Raw genomic sequence first — 12,359 nt, 5'->3', positions numbered from 1 at the left:
AAGCCTTTCAAGGTCCTGGAGTAGCCAGTCTCCAGATCTCAACCCCATAGAAAACCTTTGGAGGGAGTTGAAAGTCCGTGTTGCCCAACGACAGCCCCAAAACATCACTGCTCTAGAGGAGATCTGCATGGAGGAATGGGCCAACATACCAACAACAGTGTGTGACAACCTTGTGAAGACTTACAGAAAACGTTTGACCTCTGTCATTGCCAACAAAGGATATATAATAAAGTATTGAGGTGAACTTTTGATATTGACAAAATACTTATTTTTCACCATAATTTGAAAATAAATTCTTTCAAAAAATCTGACAATGTGATTGGATTTGTTTCCACATTTTGTCTCTCATAGTTGAGGTATACCTATGATGACAATTACAGGCCTCTCATCTTTTTAAGTGGGAGAACTTGCACAATTGGTGGCTGCCTCACTGTATATCTATCTATCTATCTATCTATATATCTCTCTCTATATCTATATCTATATATATCTATATCTATCTATATATATATATATATATATATATATATATATATATATATATATATATATATATATATATATATATATATATATATAATCTCTATATATTGTATTTTGTTTAGATGCTGTACATATATAATGTATGTATATTCATTGTGCTCACAAATCTAACAACAGCCCATAGATTCTCTTTAGTATTTTGGTGGTATTTAGCCTAGTCAACTACAGGTTTTACCTGATACGAGTCACAAGTCACAAGCGTCTTGATCCACCCATAACAGGTTAATTGTTGAAGGCAGAGCTGTAAAACAGTACAGAGCAGTCCTCTAACAAGTGTCTACAAGGACTGCAAGACCTACAGTATTTCCAACAGTCCTGCTGGACAATGATAGGACTCTGTATTACAGTAAGTGACCTGTATTATTATTTTTAATTTTTTATTTTTTTATTTTTTTGTAAATATTGAGCAGAGATTACATTTGAGATAGAATTTGGCTGTCTTCCTGGTGATATTGTCTATTTTGAACCCATCCAATGTCACCACTGCTCATGAAAACTTGCAGCGATGGCTAATTCATAGCATATGGTGAATATACTTTTTTTTTTTTTTCTGGTGCAGAGGTCTTAGAGTTGTAAAATTAACGTACAATGTAAATTCTGAGGGTGTGACGTTCACTATTCTGGATTTTTTTAGTTTGAGTTGCATAGGTTGTGATCATTGGCCATAAGGTTTAGGGGGTCCAGCAGGGGGTCTTCTGGATAAGGCAGCTTCTTCATTACAAAAGGTGTGGCACAGAGCAGCTATTAACTGTTAGTGAAGTACAAACTGTTGTAGGCAAAGCATAGGGAAAGTTGACAAAGTACAAAGGGTCAGTTAGAAAGCTGTACTTTATTTGTGATGGCTAGCTCTTTGGACAAATTCCGTTTCATTCTAATTTGTGCTTGATTTGAGGTCAGTGGTCATTTAGACCCCTTTCACACCAGGGCGTTTTGCAGGCGCTATAGCGTTAGAAATAGCGCCTGCAAAACGCCCTAAAGAAGCTGCACCATTGTGTGTAGTGTGAAAGCCCCGAGGGCTTTCACACTACAGCGGTGCGCTGGCAGGACCTCAGAAAAAAGTCCTGCCAGCAGCTTCTTTGGAGCGGTGAAGGAGCGGTGTGTTTACCGCTCCTCCACCGCTGCTGCCCATTGAAATCAATGGGGCAGCGCTGTAATGCCGCCGGCAAAACGCCGCTATTGCGGCGTATTGCCGGCAGTTTTAACCCTTTCGCGGCCGCTAGCGGGGGGTAAAAGCACCCCGCTAGCGGCCGAAATGCGCCGCAAATCCGGCGGTAAAACGCCGCTAAAAATAGCGGCATTTTACCGCCGACGCAAGGTGCGGTGTGGTGTGAAAGGGGTCTTATAGCGGCTGTCCTATCCATTGAAAAGGTGTTTTTTTTCGTTTTTGTACAAAAGAAATGCTTCTCCTTTTGTTTTAGGGGTGGAAATTTGGGCTTTCATTACCTTTTGGAGTATATTTTTTCATTTTATAATGATAGAGCCTTTAATTTAGGTTAGGCCTCATGCACACGAGACGCAGTTAAACGCGCGTTCAGATGCAGTTGGACAGTTTTTTCAACTGCTCCTGAACTCATTCAATGTTATCCTATGTGTCCATGCACATAGTCTCGTTTTTTTCCGTTTTTATGCAGTTGCGTTTAATCTCGTTTTTCCAGAAACAAAAAAATGCGTTCAGAAGCAAAAATGTCCACGTTTCAGACGCAAAACGCGGCAAAACACGGTAAAACGCGGCAAAACGCCGCTACCGCGTTTAGCCACGTTTGCGTTTATATGCGTTTTTAAAGGTGACCTTTTTTTTACATTAAAAATCTCAAAAATGATTGCAAATGATGAAAAACCATTAGAAAAATATTTTAAACAATTGCAATTGCAAGTGGACAATCCACAACTTGTGGCAAGTGACATGGCAGGTGGCAAGTGACGTGGCAAGTGGACAATCCACAACTTGTGGCAAGTGACATGGCAGGTGGCAAGTGATGTGGCAAGTGGACAATCCACAACTTGTGGCAAGTGACGTGGCAGGTGAAGTGGCAAGTGACGTGGAAAGTGGACAATCCACAACTTGTGGCAGGTGACGTGGCAAGTGACCAGGCAGGTGACGCGGCAAGTGACCTGGCAGGTGACGTGGCAAGTGGAAAATCAACAACTTGTGGCAGGTGACTGGCATGTGACGTGGCAAGTGGACAATCCATAACTTGTGGCAGGTGACATGGCAAGTGGACAATCCACTTGTGGCAGGGGACGTGGCAAGTGACATGGCAAGTGGACAATCCACTTGTGGCAGGGGATGTGGCAAGTGGACAATCCACAACTTGTGGCAGGTGATGTGGCAAGTGATGTGGCAAGTGGACAATCCACTTGTGGCAGGTGACGTGGCAGGGGACGTGGCAAGGGACGTGGCAAGTGGACAATCCACAACTTGTGGCAGGTGACGTGGCAGGTGATGTGGAAAGTGATGTGGCAAGTGGACAATCCACAACTTGTGGCAGGTGATGTGGCTGGTGACGTGGCAAGTGGACAATCCACATCTTGTGGCAGGTGACGTGGCAGGTGACGTGGAAAGTGGTGTGGCAAGTGGACAATCCACAACTTGTGGCAGGTGATGTGGCTGGTGACGTGGCAAGTGGACAATCCACAACTTGTGGCAGGTGGCATGGCAGGTGACGTGGAAAGTGGACAATCCACATCTTGTGGCAAGTGACGTGGCAGGTGATGTGGCAAGTGACGTGGCAAGTGGACAATCCACAACTTGTGGCAGGTGACGTGGCAGGTGATGTGGCAAGTGATGTGGCAGGTGATGTGACAAGTGGACAATCCACATCTTGTGGCAGGTGACGTGGCAGGTAATGTGGCAAGTTATGTGGCAGGTGATGTGACAAGTGGACAATCCACATCTTATGGCAAGTGACGTGGCAGCTGATGTGGCAAGTGGACAATCCAAAACTTGTGGCAGGTGACGTGGCAGGTGACGTGGCAAGTGACGTGGCAAGTGACGTGGCAAGTGGACAATCCACATATCGTGGCAAGTGACGTGGCAGGTGATGTGGCAAGTGACGTGGCAAGTGGACAATCCACAACTTGTGGCAGGTGACGTGGCAGGTGATGTGGCAAGTGATGTGGCAGGTGATGTGACAAGTGGACAATCCACATCTTGTGGCAAGTGACGTGGCAGCTGACGTGGCAAGTGACGTGGCAAGTGGACAATCCAGAACTTGTGGCAGGTGACGTGGCAAGTGACGTGGCAGGTGACGTGGCAAGTGACGTGGCAAGTGGACAATCCACATCTCGTGGCAAGTGACGTGGCAGGTGATGTGGCAAGTGACGTGGCAAGTGGACAATCCACAACTTGTGGCAGGTGACGTGGCAGGTGATGTGGCAAGTGATGTGGCAGGTGATGTGACAAGTGGACAATCCACATCTTGTGGCAAGTGACGTGGCAGCTGACGTGGCAAGTGACGTGGCAAGTGGACAATCCAAAACTTGTGGCAGGTGACGTGGCAAGTGACGTGGCAAGTGACGTGGCAAGTGGACAATCCACAGCTTGTGGCAAGTGACATGGCAGGTGATGTGGCAAGTGATGTGGCAGGTGATGTGACAAGTGGACAATCCACATCTTGTGGCAAGTGACGTGGCAGCTGACGTGGCAAGTGACGTGGCAAGTGGACAATCCAAAACTTGTGGCAGGTGACGTGGCAAGTGACGTGGCAAGTGACGTGGCAAGTGGACAATCCACATCTCGTGGCAAGTGACGTGGCAGGTGATGTGGCAAGTGACGTGGCAAGTGGGCAATCCACAACTTGTGGCAGGTGACGTGGCAGGTGATGTGGCAAGTGATGTGGCAGGTGACGTGGCAAGTGGACAATCCACATCTTGTGGCAAGTGACATGGCAGGTGGCAAGTGATGTGGCAAGTGGACAATCCACAACTTGTGACAGGTGACGTGGCAGGTGATGTGGCAAGTGGACAATCCCCAACTTGTGGCAAGTGACGTGGCAAGTGACGTGGCAAGTGGACAATCCGAAACTTGTGGCAGGTGACGTGGCAAGTGACGTGGCAGGTGATGTGGCAAGTCACGTGGCAAGTGGACAATCCACAACTTGTGGCAGGTGACGTGGCAGTTGGACAATCCACAACTTGTGGCAGATGACATGGCAAGTGACGTGGCAGGTGATGTGGCAAGTCACGTGGCAAGTGGACAATCCACAACTTGTGGCAGGTGCCGTGGCAAGTGACACGCTAAATACAAGTACACTGCAGCTCTCACAGCTGCTGCTACTCACTCTGGTCTCACAAAATTGCTGAAATAGTTAATTTTTGAGCTGGGGAGGGTCTATGATGTTAGCTTAACTAAACGCTTCTAGACGCAAACGTGGTAAAACGCGGTAAAACGCCGCTAAATCGCGGTAAAAATCGCGGCAAAACGCGCGTTTCTAAACGCCGGTTTCAACATGTGTCCAGCAGCGTTTGCATCTGCGTCTCGTGTGCATGAAGCCTTAAACTGCTTTTTTGTGCAGAACGCCTTCTGTTAACCGCTTCCCGACCGCCTCACGACGATATACGTCAGCAGAAGGGCACGTACAGGCAGAATCACGTACAGGCAGAATCACGTACCTGTACGTTGCCCTTTAAGAGGCGGAGGCGCGCACGTGGGAAGCTCCGTGAGTACGGTCGCGGGTTCTGCGGACTCGATCGCCTCACAGAGAAGAAGAATGGGGAGATGCTAACGTAAACAAGCATCTCCCTGTTCTGCCTAGCAACAGTGACATTGATCTCTGCTCCCTGTGATTGGAGCAGAGATCAGTGATCTGTAAAACAGCTACGCCCCCCACAGTTAGCAACACGCCCCTAGGACACACTCAACCCCTACACTGCCACCTAGTGATTAACCCCTTCCCTGCCAGTGTCATTTACAGAGGAATTTGTATAGCACTGATTGCTATATAAATGACAATGGTCCCAAAAATGTGTCAAAAATGTCCGATGTGTCCGCCATAATGTCACAGTCACAATAAAAATTGCCACCATTTAAAAAAATATATATTAATAAAAATGCCATAAAACTATCCCCTATATTGTAAACGCTATAACTTTTGCGCAAACGAATCAATAATCATCGCTTATTGCGTTTTTTTTTTTTTTTACAAAAAATATGTAGAAGAATAGGTATTATATATTTATTATAGCAAAAAGTAAAAAATAATGTTTTTTTTTTTCGAAATTGTCGCTATTTTTTGGTTTATAGAGCAAAAATAAAAACCGCAGCGCTGATCAAATACCACCAAAAGAACGCTCTATTTGTTGGAAAAAAAAGGACATTAATTTTGTTTGGGAGCCACGTCGCATGATCACGCAATTGTCAGTTAAAGCGGCACAGTGCCGAATCGCAAAAAGTGCTCTGGTCAGGAAGGGGGAAAATTCTTCCGGGGCTGAAGTGGTTAACAAAAAACTGACTTTTATTTTAGGGCTGGTATTTTGGGGTTTTCATTTCTTTTTGGAGTATAATTTTTTTTTTTTTTTTTTTTTTTTTTTTAGTGCTGGGGTTTTTATTTTAGGTTAAAATGCTTTTTGTGCTACAAGGTATCCCTTTGAAAAAGAGGGAGCTTTTGTGTTAGAGGTAGAATATGGGGGTTTTCATTTCTTTTTGGAGTATATTTTTAATTTTATATGGATAGCACTATTATATTAGGTTAAACTGCTTTTTTTGTGTTGCAAGCCTTCCATTAACAAATACGGTTTTGATTTAGCAGTGGTATTTTTGGGGATTTCTTTTCTTATTGGATTATATATGTTTTCATTTTATATTGCTGAGGATTTTATTTTAGATTCAACTAGAATCTAAAATTAAATCTAAAATCTAAATCTAAAATATAGATTTTTATTTTTTTTGTGCTGGCGCAAAGTTTACTTATAATGAAAAATAGGCTTTTGTTTTAGGGTGGTATTTTGGGGCTTACATTTCTTTTTTTATGTTGATAGGGTTTTTTTTTTCTTTTTAATTACTTCCATAGTTACATAATTGGTTGTTGGTTGTTAATTAGTTGTAAGTGGACGTTGTCAGTAGGGCAGAGATCGGTGTTAGTAGGGCAGTGGATGGTGACAGTGGTGTGTATTTTTATTATTTTATTCTTTAATATTTGTATACACATTTTCTTTAGAACCCCATTAGAAGGCTTTGGTGAAATATCAGGGGTTTAAACAGGTGGAATCTCTGCCACACAGGGTGATTAGAGTGTGCCCAGGCATACCTGCCACACCCTGTGTGCACGCCTATGGCTGTTATATAGTTAAACAGTTAGCTGCTAGTGACCATTTTCTCTTGGCGCTGCCTTTTGTCCTCAACATGCCTCTACATTGTTTGAAAGAAAAAAATAACGAAGTGCAAGAACATATATTTACCCCAACAAGTAGGGTGATTACTTATGGATCCTACACCATGTGGGGTGCTGTTGTCGTAACTAAGCATATAACAACAACAATGGGTTCGGGTGTAAAGCACCAGAAAAGATTTACTGATGGCAACATAAAACGATCCTTTTAAGAGTATCGAAAATTCATGTTTATTAACCCCCCTGTCGGTATTCCCGAGTCTGGCTTGGGGTGGAAGTTTTACACCAAAAGCGGTAACCCCGAGCCAGACTCGGGACTGCATCCCTGTATGCAGGAGGAGGTTTACTCACCTTCTCCCCTGGATCCAGCGATGTCCTCCCGCTGTACGAGCGGCTTGTCCTCCGCTCGATTCATCACGGAGCCGATCTCCGTTCCCTGCGAGCATTGCGACACACGGGGACAGAGATCGGCGCCAAATTCAAAAAGTGAAACAAACAGTATACATACAGTATAATGTAATCTTACAGATTACATTGCTGTATGTAATAATTTCACATCCCCTTTGTCCCTAGTGGTCTGCCCAGTGTCCTGCATGCAGTTTTATAATATAAAAACTGTTCTTTATGCCTGGAAACTGGAGATTGTCCATAGCAACCAAAACTATCCCTTTACATCAAAAATGGTTTTAGACCAGCTAGAAAACAGAGATAATAAATTGTAATCACTCGCAGAATTGAGCGATATCGATTTGTGGGGAGATCCGTCATCAAATACTGAAAAGTAATGACAGTGACAATTCTGCAACTGAGCAAATTTCAGTGTTTTTGATTTGATTACATTATTGAATAATTTTTATTATTGTTATATTATTTGGTATAATTATTTATAGTTATTTATTATATTATAATTTATGATTTCATTTTTCAAACGTTATCATACCCGGGATGTCTGCTAGACTCTGGTTTGGACAGACTTAATTGAGTTATTCCTAAGAATTACAGGACTACAATATAAAACGCCAAATTTTCATGCAAAATAATTGTACCGCTTTTAGCACCTAAAATCCAAAATAATCATACCGCCAGGGAGGTTAAATTAATTTCAGACAGATTGGTAAATTGATAGGCCAAATGTCAAAAGAGGTATAACAGCTTCACTATAATGGCCAATGGAAAATCACTACAGTAATTGATGTATCACATATACGTGTTAACAAAAGACACTACATATAACAATTATATCTGGATGTCCAGATGAAGCTACTTTATGTACTATAGCGTTGACGTCATCACAGTTCCGTCACCGAGCTCCCAGTATTGAGGACGCTGACTACACGTGGAGATATCAAATTGTGATGGCACACCAGTGCCTGGGGATCAGTGACAGACCCACGGAGGGGACTACAGAGGACAGAGGCCAACAGTATTTACACTGCATGAGTGGTAAAGTACCTCTAATACTGGGTGAAAACTTTTAACCCATAAAAGGTGACTCAAAATACAAAATACAACACCTATATACAGTGGTGTGAAAAAGTGTTTTTTAGAGTGGAACTCCAATTTAAGTCCCGGTGCTATGTACACCTGTGGTAGGACTTATACTTTTAACCCCTTCCAGGTATTGTCAGTTGCGAGATCGTGGTGGATTGGGAGACGTGAGGCTTCATATACAGTGGTGTGAAAAAGTGTTTGCCCCCTTCCTCATTTCCTGTTCCTTTGCATGTTTGTCACACTTAAGTGTTTCGGAACATCAAACCAATTTAAACAATAGTCAAGGACAACACAAGTAAACACAAAATGCAATTTGTAAATGAAGGTGTTTATTATTAAAGGTGAAAAAAAATCCAAACCATCATGGCCCTGTGTGAAAAAGTGATTGCCCCCCTTGTTAAAACATACTACAACTGTGGTTGTCCACACCTGAGTTCAATTTCTCTAGCCACACCTGTTCACAATCAAGGCATCACTTAAATAGGAGCTGCTTGACACAGTAAGGTCCACCAGAAGATCCTTAAAAGCTACACATCATGCCGAGACCCAAAGAAATTCAGGAACAATTGAGAAAGAAAGTAATTGAGATCTATCAGTCTGGAAAGGGTTATAAAGCCATTTCCAAAGCTTTGGGAATCCAGCGAACCACAGTGAGAGCCATTATCCACAAATGGCGAAGACATGGAACAGTGGTGAACCTTCCCAGGAGTGGCCGGCCGCCCAAAATTACCCCAAGAGCGCAGCGACGACTCATCCAAGAGGTCACAAAAGACCCCACAACAACGTCCAAGGAACTGCAGGCCTCACTTGCCTCAGTTAAGGTCAGCGTTCATGCCTCCACCATCAGGAAAAGACTGGGCAAAAATGGCCTGCATGGCAGAGTTCCAAGGAGAAAACCACTGCTGAGCAAAAAGAACATCAAAGCTCGTCTCAATTTCTCCACAACACATCTTGATGATCCCCAAGACTTTTGGGACAACATTCTGTGGACCGATGAGACAAAAGTGGAACTCTTTGGAAGGTGTGTGTCCAAGTATATCTGGCGTAGAAGGAACACTGCATTTCATAAAAAGAACATTATACCAACAGTAAAATATGGTGGTGGTAGTGTGATGGTCTGGGGCTGTTTTGCTGCTTCAGGACCTGGAAGACTTGCCGTGATAAAAGGAACTATGAATTCTGCTGTCTACCAAGAGATCCTGAAGGAGAATGTCCGACCATCTGTTCGTGTACTCAAGCTGAAACAAACTTGGGTTCTGCAGCAGGACAATGATCCTAAACACACCAGCAAGTCCACCACCGAATGGCTGAAGAAAAACAAAATGAAGACTTTGGAGTGGCCTAGCCAAAGTCCTGACCTGAATCCTATTGAGATGTTGTGGTATGACCTTAAAAAGGCCGTTCATGCTCCAAAACCCTCTAATGTAACTGAATTAGGACAATTCTGCAAAGATGAGTGGGCCAAAATTCCTCCAGGACGCTGTAAAAGCCTCATTGCACGTTATCGCAAACGCTTGGTTGCAGTTGTTGCTGCTAAGGGTGGCCCAACCAGTTATTAGGTTTAGGGGGCAATCACTTTTTCACACAGGGCCATGATGGTTTGGATTTTTTTTCACCTTTAATAATAAACACCTTCATTTACAAATTGCATTTTGTGTTTACTTGTGTTGTCCTTGACTATTGTTTAAATTGGTTTGATGTTCCGAAACACTTAAGTGTGACAAACATGCAAAGGAACAGGAAATGAGGAAGGGGGCAAACACTTTTTCACACCACTGTATATGAAGCCTCACGTCTCCCAATCCACCACGATCTCGCAACTGACAATACCTGGAAGGGGTTAAAAGTATAAGTCCTACCACAGGTGTACATAGCACCGGGACTTAAATTGGAGTTCCACTCTAAAAAAAAAATAATAATAAATTTTTGTGCAAAATAAATAAATAAAAATTGGAGAAATGTTTTTTTTTTTTTACTCACCTCTAAATGTCTGTTAGGAAGTCCCTCGTAGTCTGCCTCCTTCAGCGCCTGGGCTCCTGACGTCACTTCCCACTGAGCAGGAAGGGAGATCGCCTCTCCCCCTCCCTCTTGTCAATCCTCTGGGACACGTCTCAAATCCCAGGGACTAGCGGTTTTAACCCCCCACTAACGGCTGAAAAGAGGTTAAATCCGCCTGCAAATGCCGCTGGAGCTGAGTTTTGCCGGCAGTATCGCAGCGCTGCCCCATTGCTTTCAATGGGGAGCAATGGTGGAGGAGCAGTGAATTCACCGCTCCTTTACCGCTCCAAAGAAGCTGCTAGCAGGACTTTTTCAGGTTTGCTTCCGTGCGTATGGGCCAAAGACGTCAGCACATGCAGATACAGGGTTATCTCCTAAACTGTTCAGGTTTAGGAGATATCCAGGGTAGCTACAGGTAAGCCTTATTATAGTCCTACCCAGTCACCCCTTGTCTCTGCCCCCCCTACCCACCTCTGATCACTGTCCCTTGATTCCACCCCCTACCCACCTACCAGTACTGCCCCTTTTAGAGAATACAGAACCAAGAATCATTTGGTGGTTCTAAATCATTTGAATGGAAAATGTTTATGATAAAAAGAAAAGCAGTAAAATAGATCTCCTGCAGTCAGCAACAATAGAATCCCAGCAATAGATCCCCACACAACAATAGACTCCCCCATAAACAATGGACTCCACCCCAACAACAGATTCCCTGCAGCAACAGTGAACTACCCACAACAGAATATCACACCCAGTAACAAAATATCCACCCAAGCAACATTAGACCCTGCCCCCAGCAGCAACAACAGATCTCCCAGCAGCCAGCATCAATAGATCCTCCAGCAGCCAGTAAAAATAGGCCTCTCCCTCAACAGTAGATCCCTTCCAGCAACATAAGACCCCCCAGCAACAATAGATTCCCCATCAGCAAAAATAGACCCTCACACTAAATCAGATCAACACCAGTGACAATAGATCCCCCAGCAGCCAACATAAATAGACCCTCCAGCACACCCCACACCTCATGCTATTACATACATTCAGTGCTGGAGGTACTGGAACGGCGTTCCCCCGCATTCCTGCTGAAAAAAAGCCCTGGGCTTACCTGTAGCAAAAAGTATGTTGTAAGGGTTTACAACCACCTTAAGACATGTTCCCTTGTCCCCCTCTCCTTCACCTGGTGATGCCTGCCAGGCAGATAAAAACACTGTTCGCACTCACATTAAAAATACAAATGCCAGCATTCAATATGGTTACTCTACCAAACAGATTAAAGATGGCCACCGCTGACCCAGGAAGTAAACAGGAAGTTAGGTCAACGGTGGCCATCTTGAATGCTGGCATTGCTATTTTTAACCACTTGATGACCGTCCCACATACATTTACTGTGGGGTGGCGGCTCCTGTGCGCAGAATCATGTACAGGTATGTGATTCTGCACTCCTGGGTCTGGGACACACTCCCGCTATGATTGGACACAGCAGGAGCGAATCAGCGGGTCCAGCAAACATAATGTCCAACTGGGACCGCAGATTGTTCTTGAGAGAGCCAAGCAGAAACACGGATTTCTGTCTTCCCACAGTTAAAACACCTCCCACACACAGTTAGGAAGCACTCCCTAGGGACACATTTAACCCTTTGATCACCTCCGAGGTTAACCCCTTTGCTGCCAGTGTCAATAGTACAGTGACAGTGTATATTTTTTTTAGCACTGATCACCATACCTCCCAACATTTTGAGATGGGAATGAGGGACACCTACTAGCAGACGTATGTAGGCATAGGACATGCCTCCCTGCCACACCCCCTTAAAGGGAAAAAAAACACAAAATAAAGGTTAATTTAACCCACAAGTTGTTTTTAACCACTACTATTCCTTTATATTGGCTTTTAAAATTGAAATATGCAGCAATTTAGAATTTGGATGAAAGGTTTAGCACTGGAAAACACTTTTTGATTGTAAAAAACGCATTTTATATACATCTATACAGATCGGAGCAAAA

General features: G+C 43.8%; 1 protein-coding gene across 4 annotated transcripts in view; it reads left to right on the top strand.

Moving 5' to 3' along the window:
* The first annotated feature begins 748 nt into the window (after positions 1–748).
* Positions 749–12,359, top strand: part of LOC143924944 (NXPE family member 2-like) — a 36,433-nt gene continuing 24,822 nt past the window's right edge. Inside the window, exon 1 of one of the 4 annotated variants that reach the window (XM_077449479.1) lies at positions 749–889. Coding sequence is in view for 2 of the 4 variants with exons in the window: in XM_077449481.1 (XP_077305607.1) it covers positions 869–889 (21 nt within the window). In the remaining 2 variants the exon portion in view is untranslated. The remainder of the gene's footprint in view (positions 890–12,359) is intronic. The other 3 variants (XM_077449481.1, XM_077449482.1, XM_077449480.1) reach the window with 3 other exon arrangements.

The sequence above is a fragment of the Lithobates pipiens genome, unplaced genomic scaffold (genome assembly GCF_037356315.1).
Source record: "Lithobates pipiens isolate NorthernLeopardFrog02 unplaced genomic scaffold, aLitPip1_a1.2 Scaffold_22, whole genome shotgun sequence".
NCBI classification, from domain to species: domain Eukaryota; kingdom Metazoa; phylum Chordata; class Amphibia; order Anura; family Ranidae; genus Lithobates; species Lithobates pipiens.
Note: the sequence above shows the minus strand (reverse complement) of the source record. Positions and strands in the feature narration are given on the sequence as shown.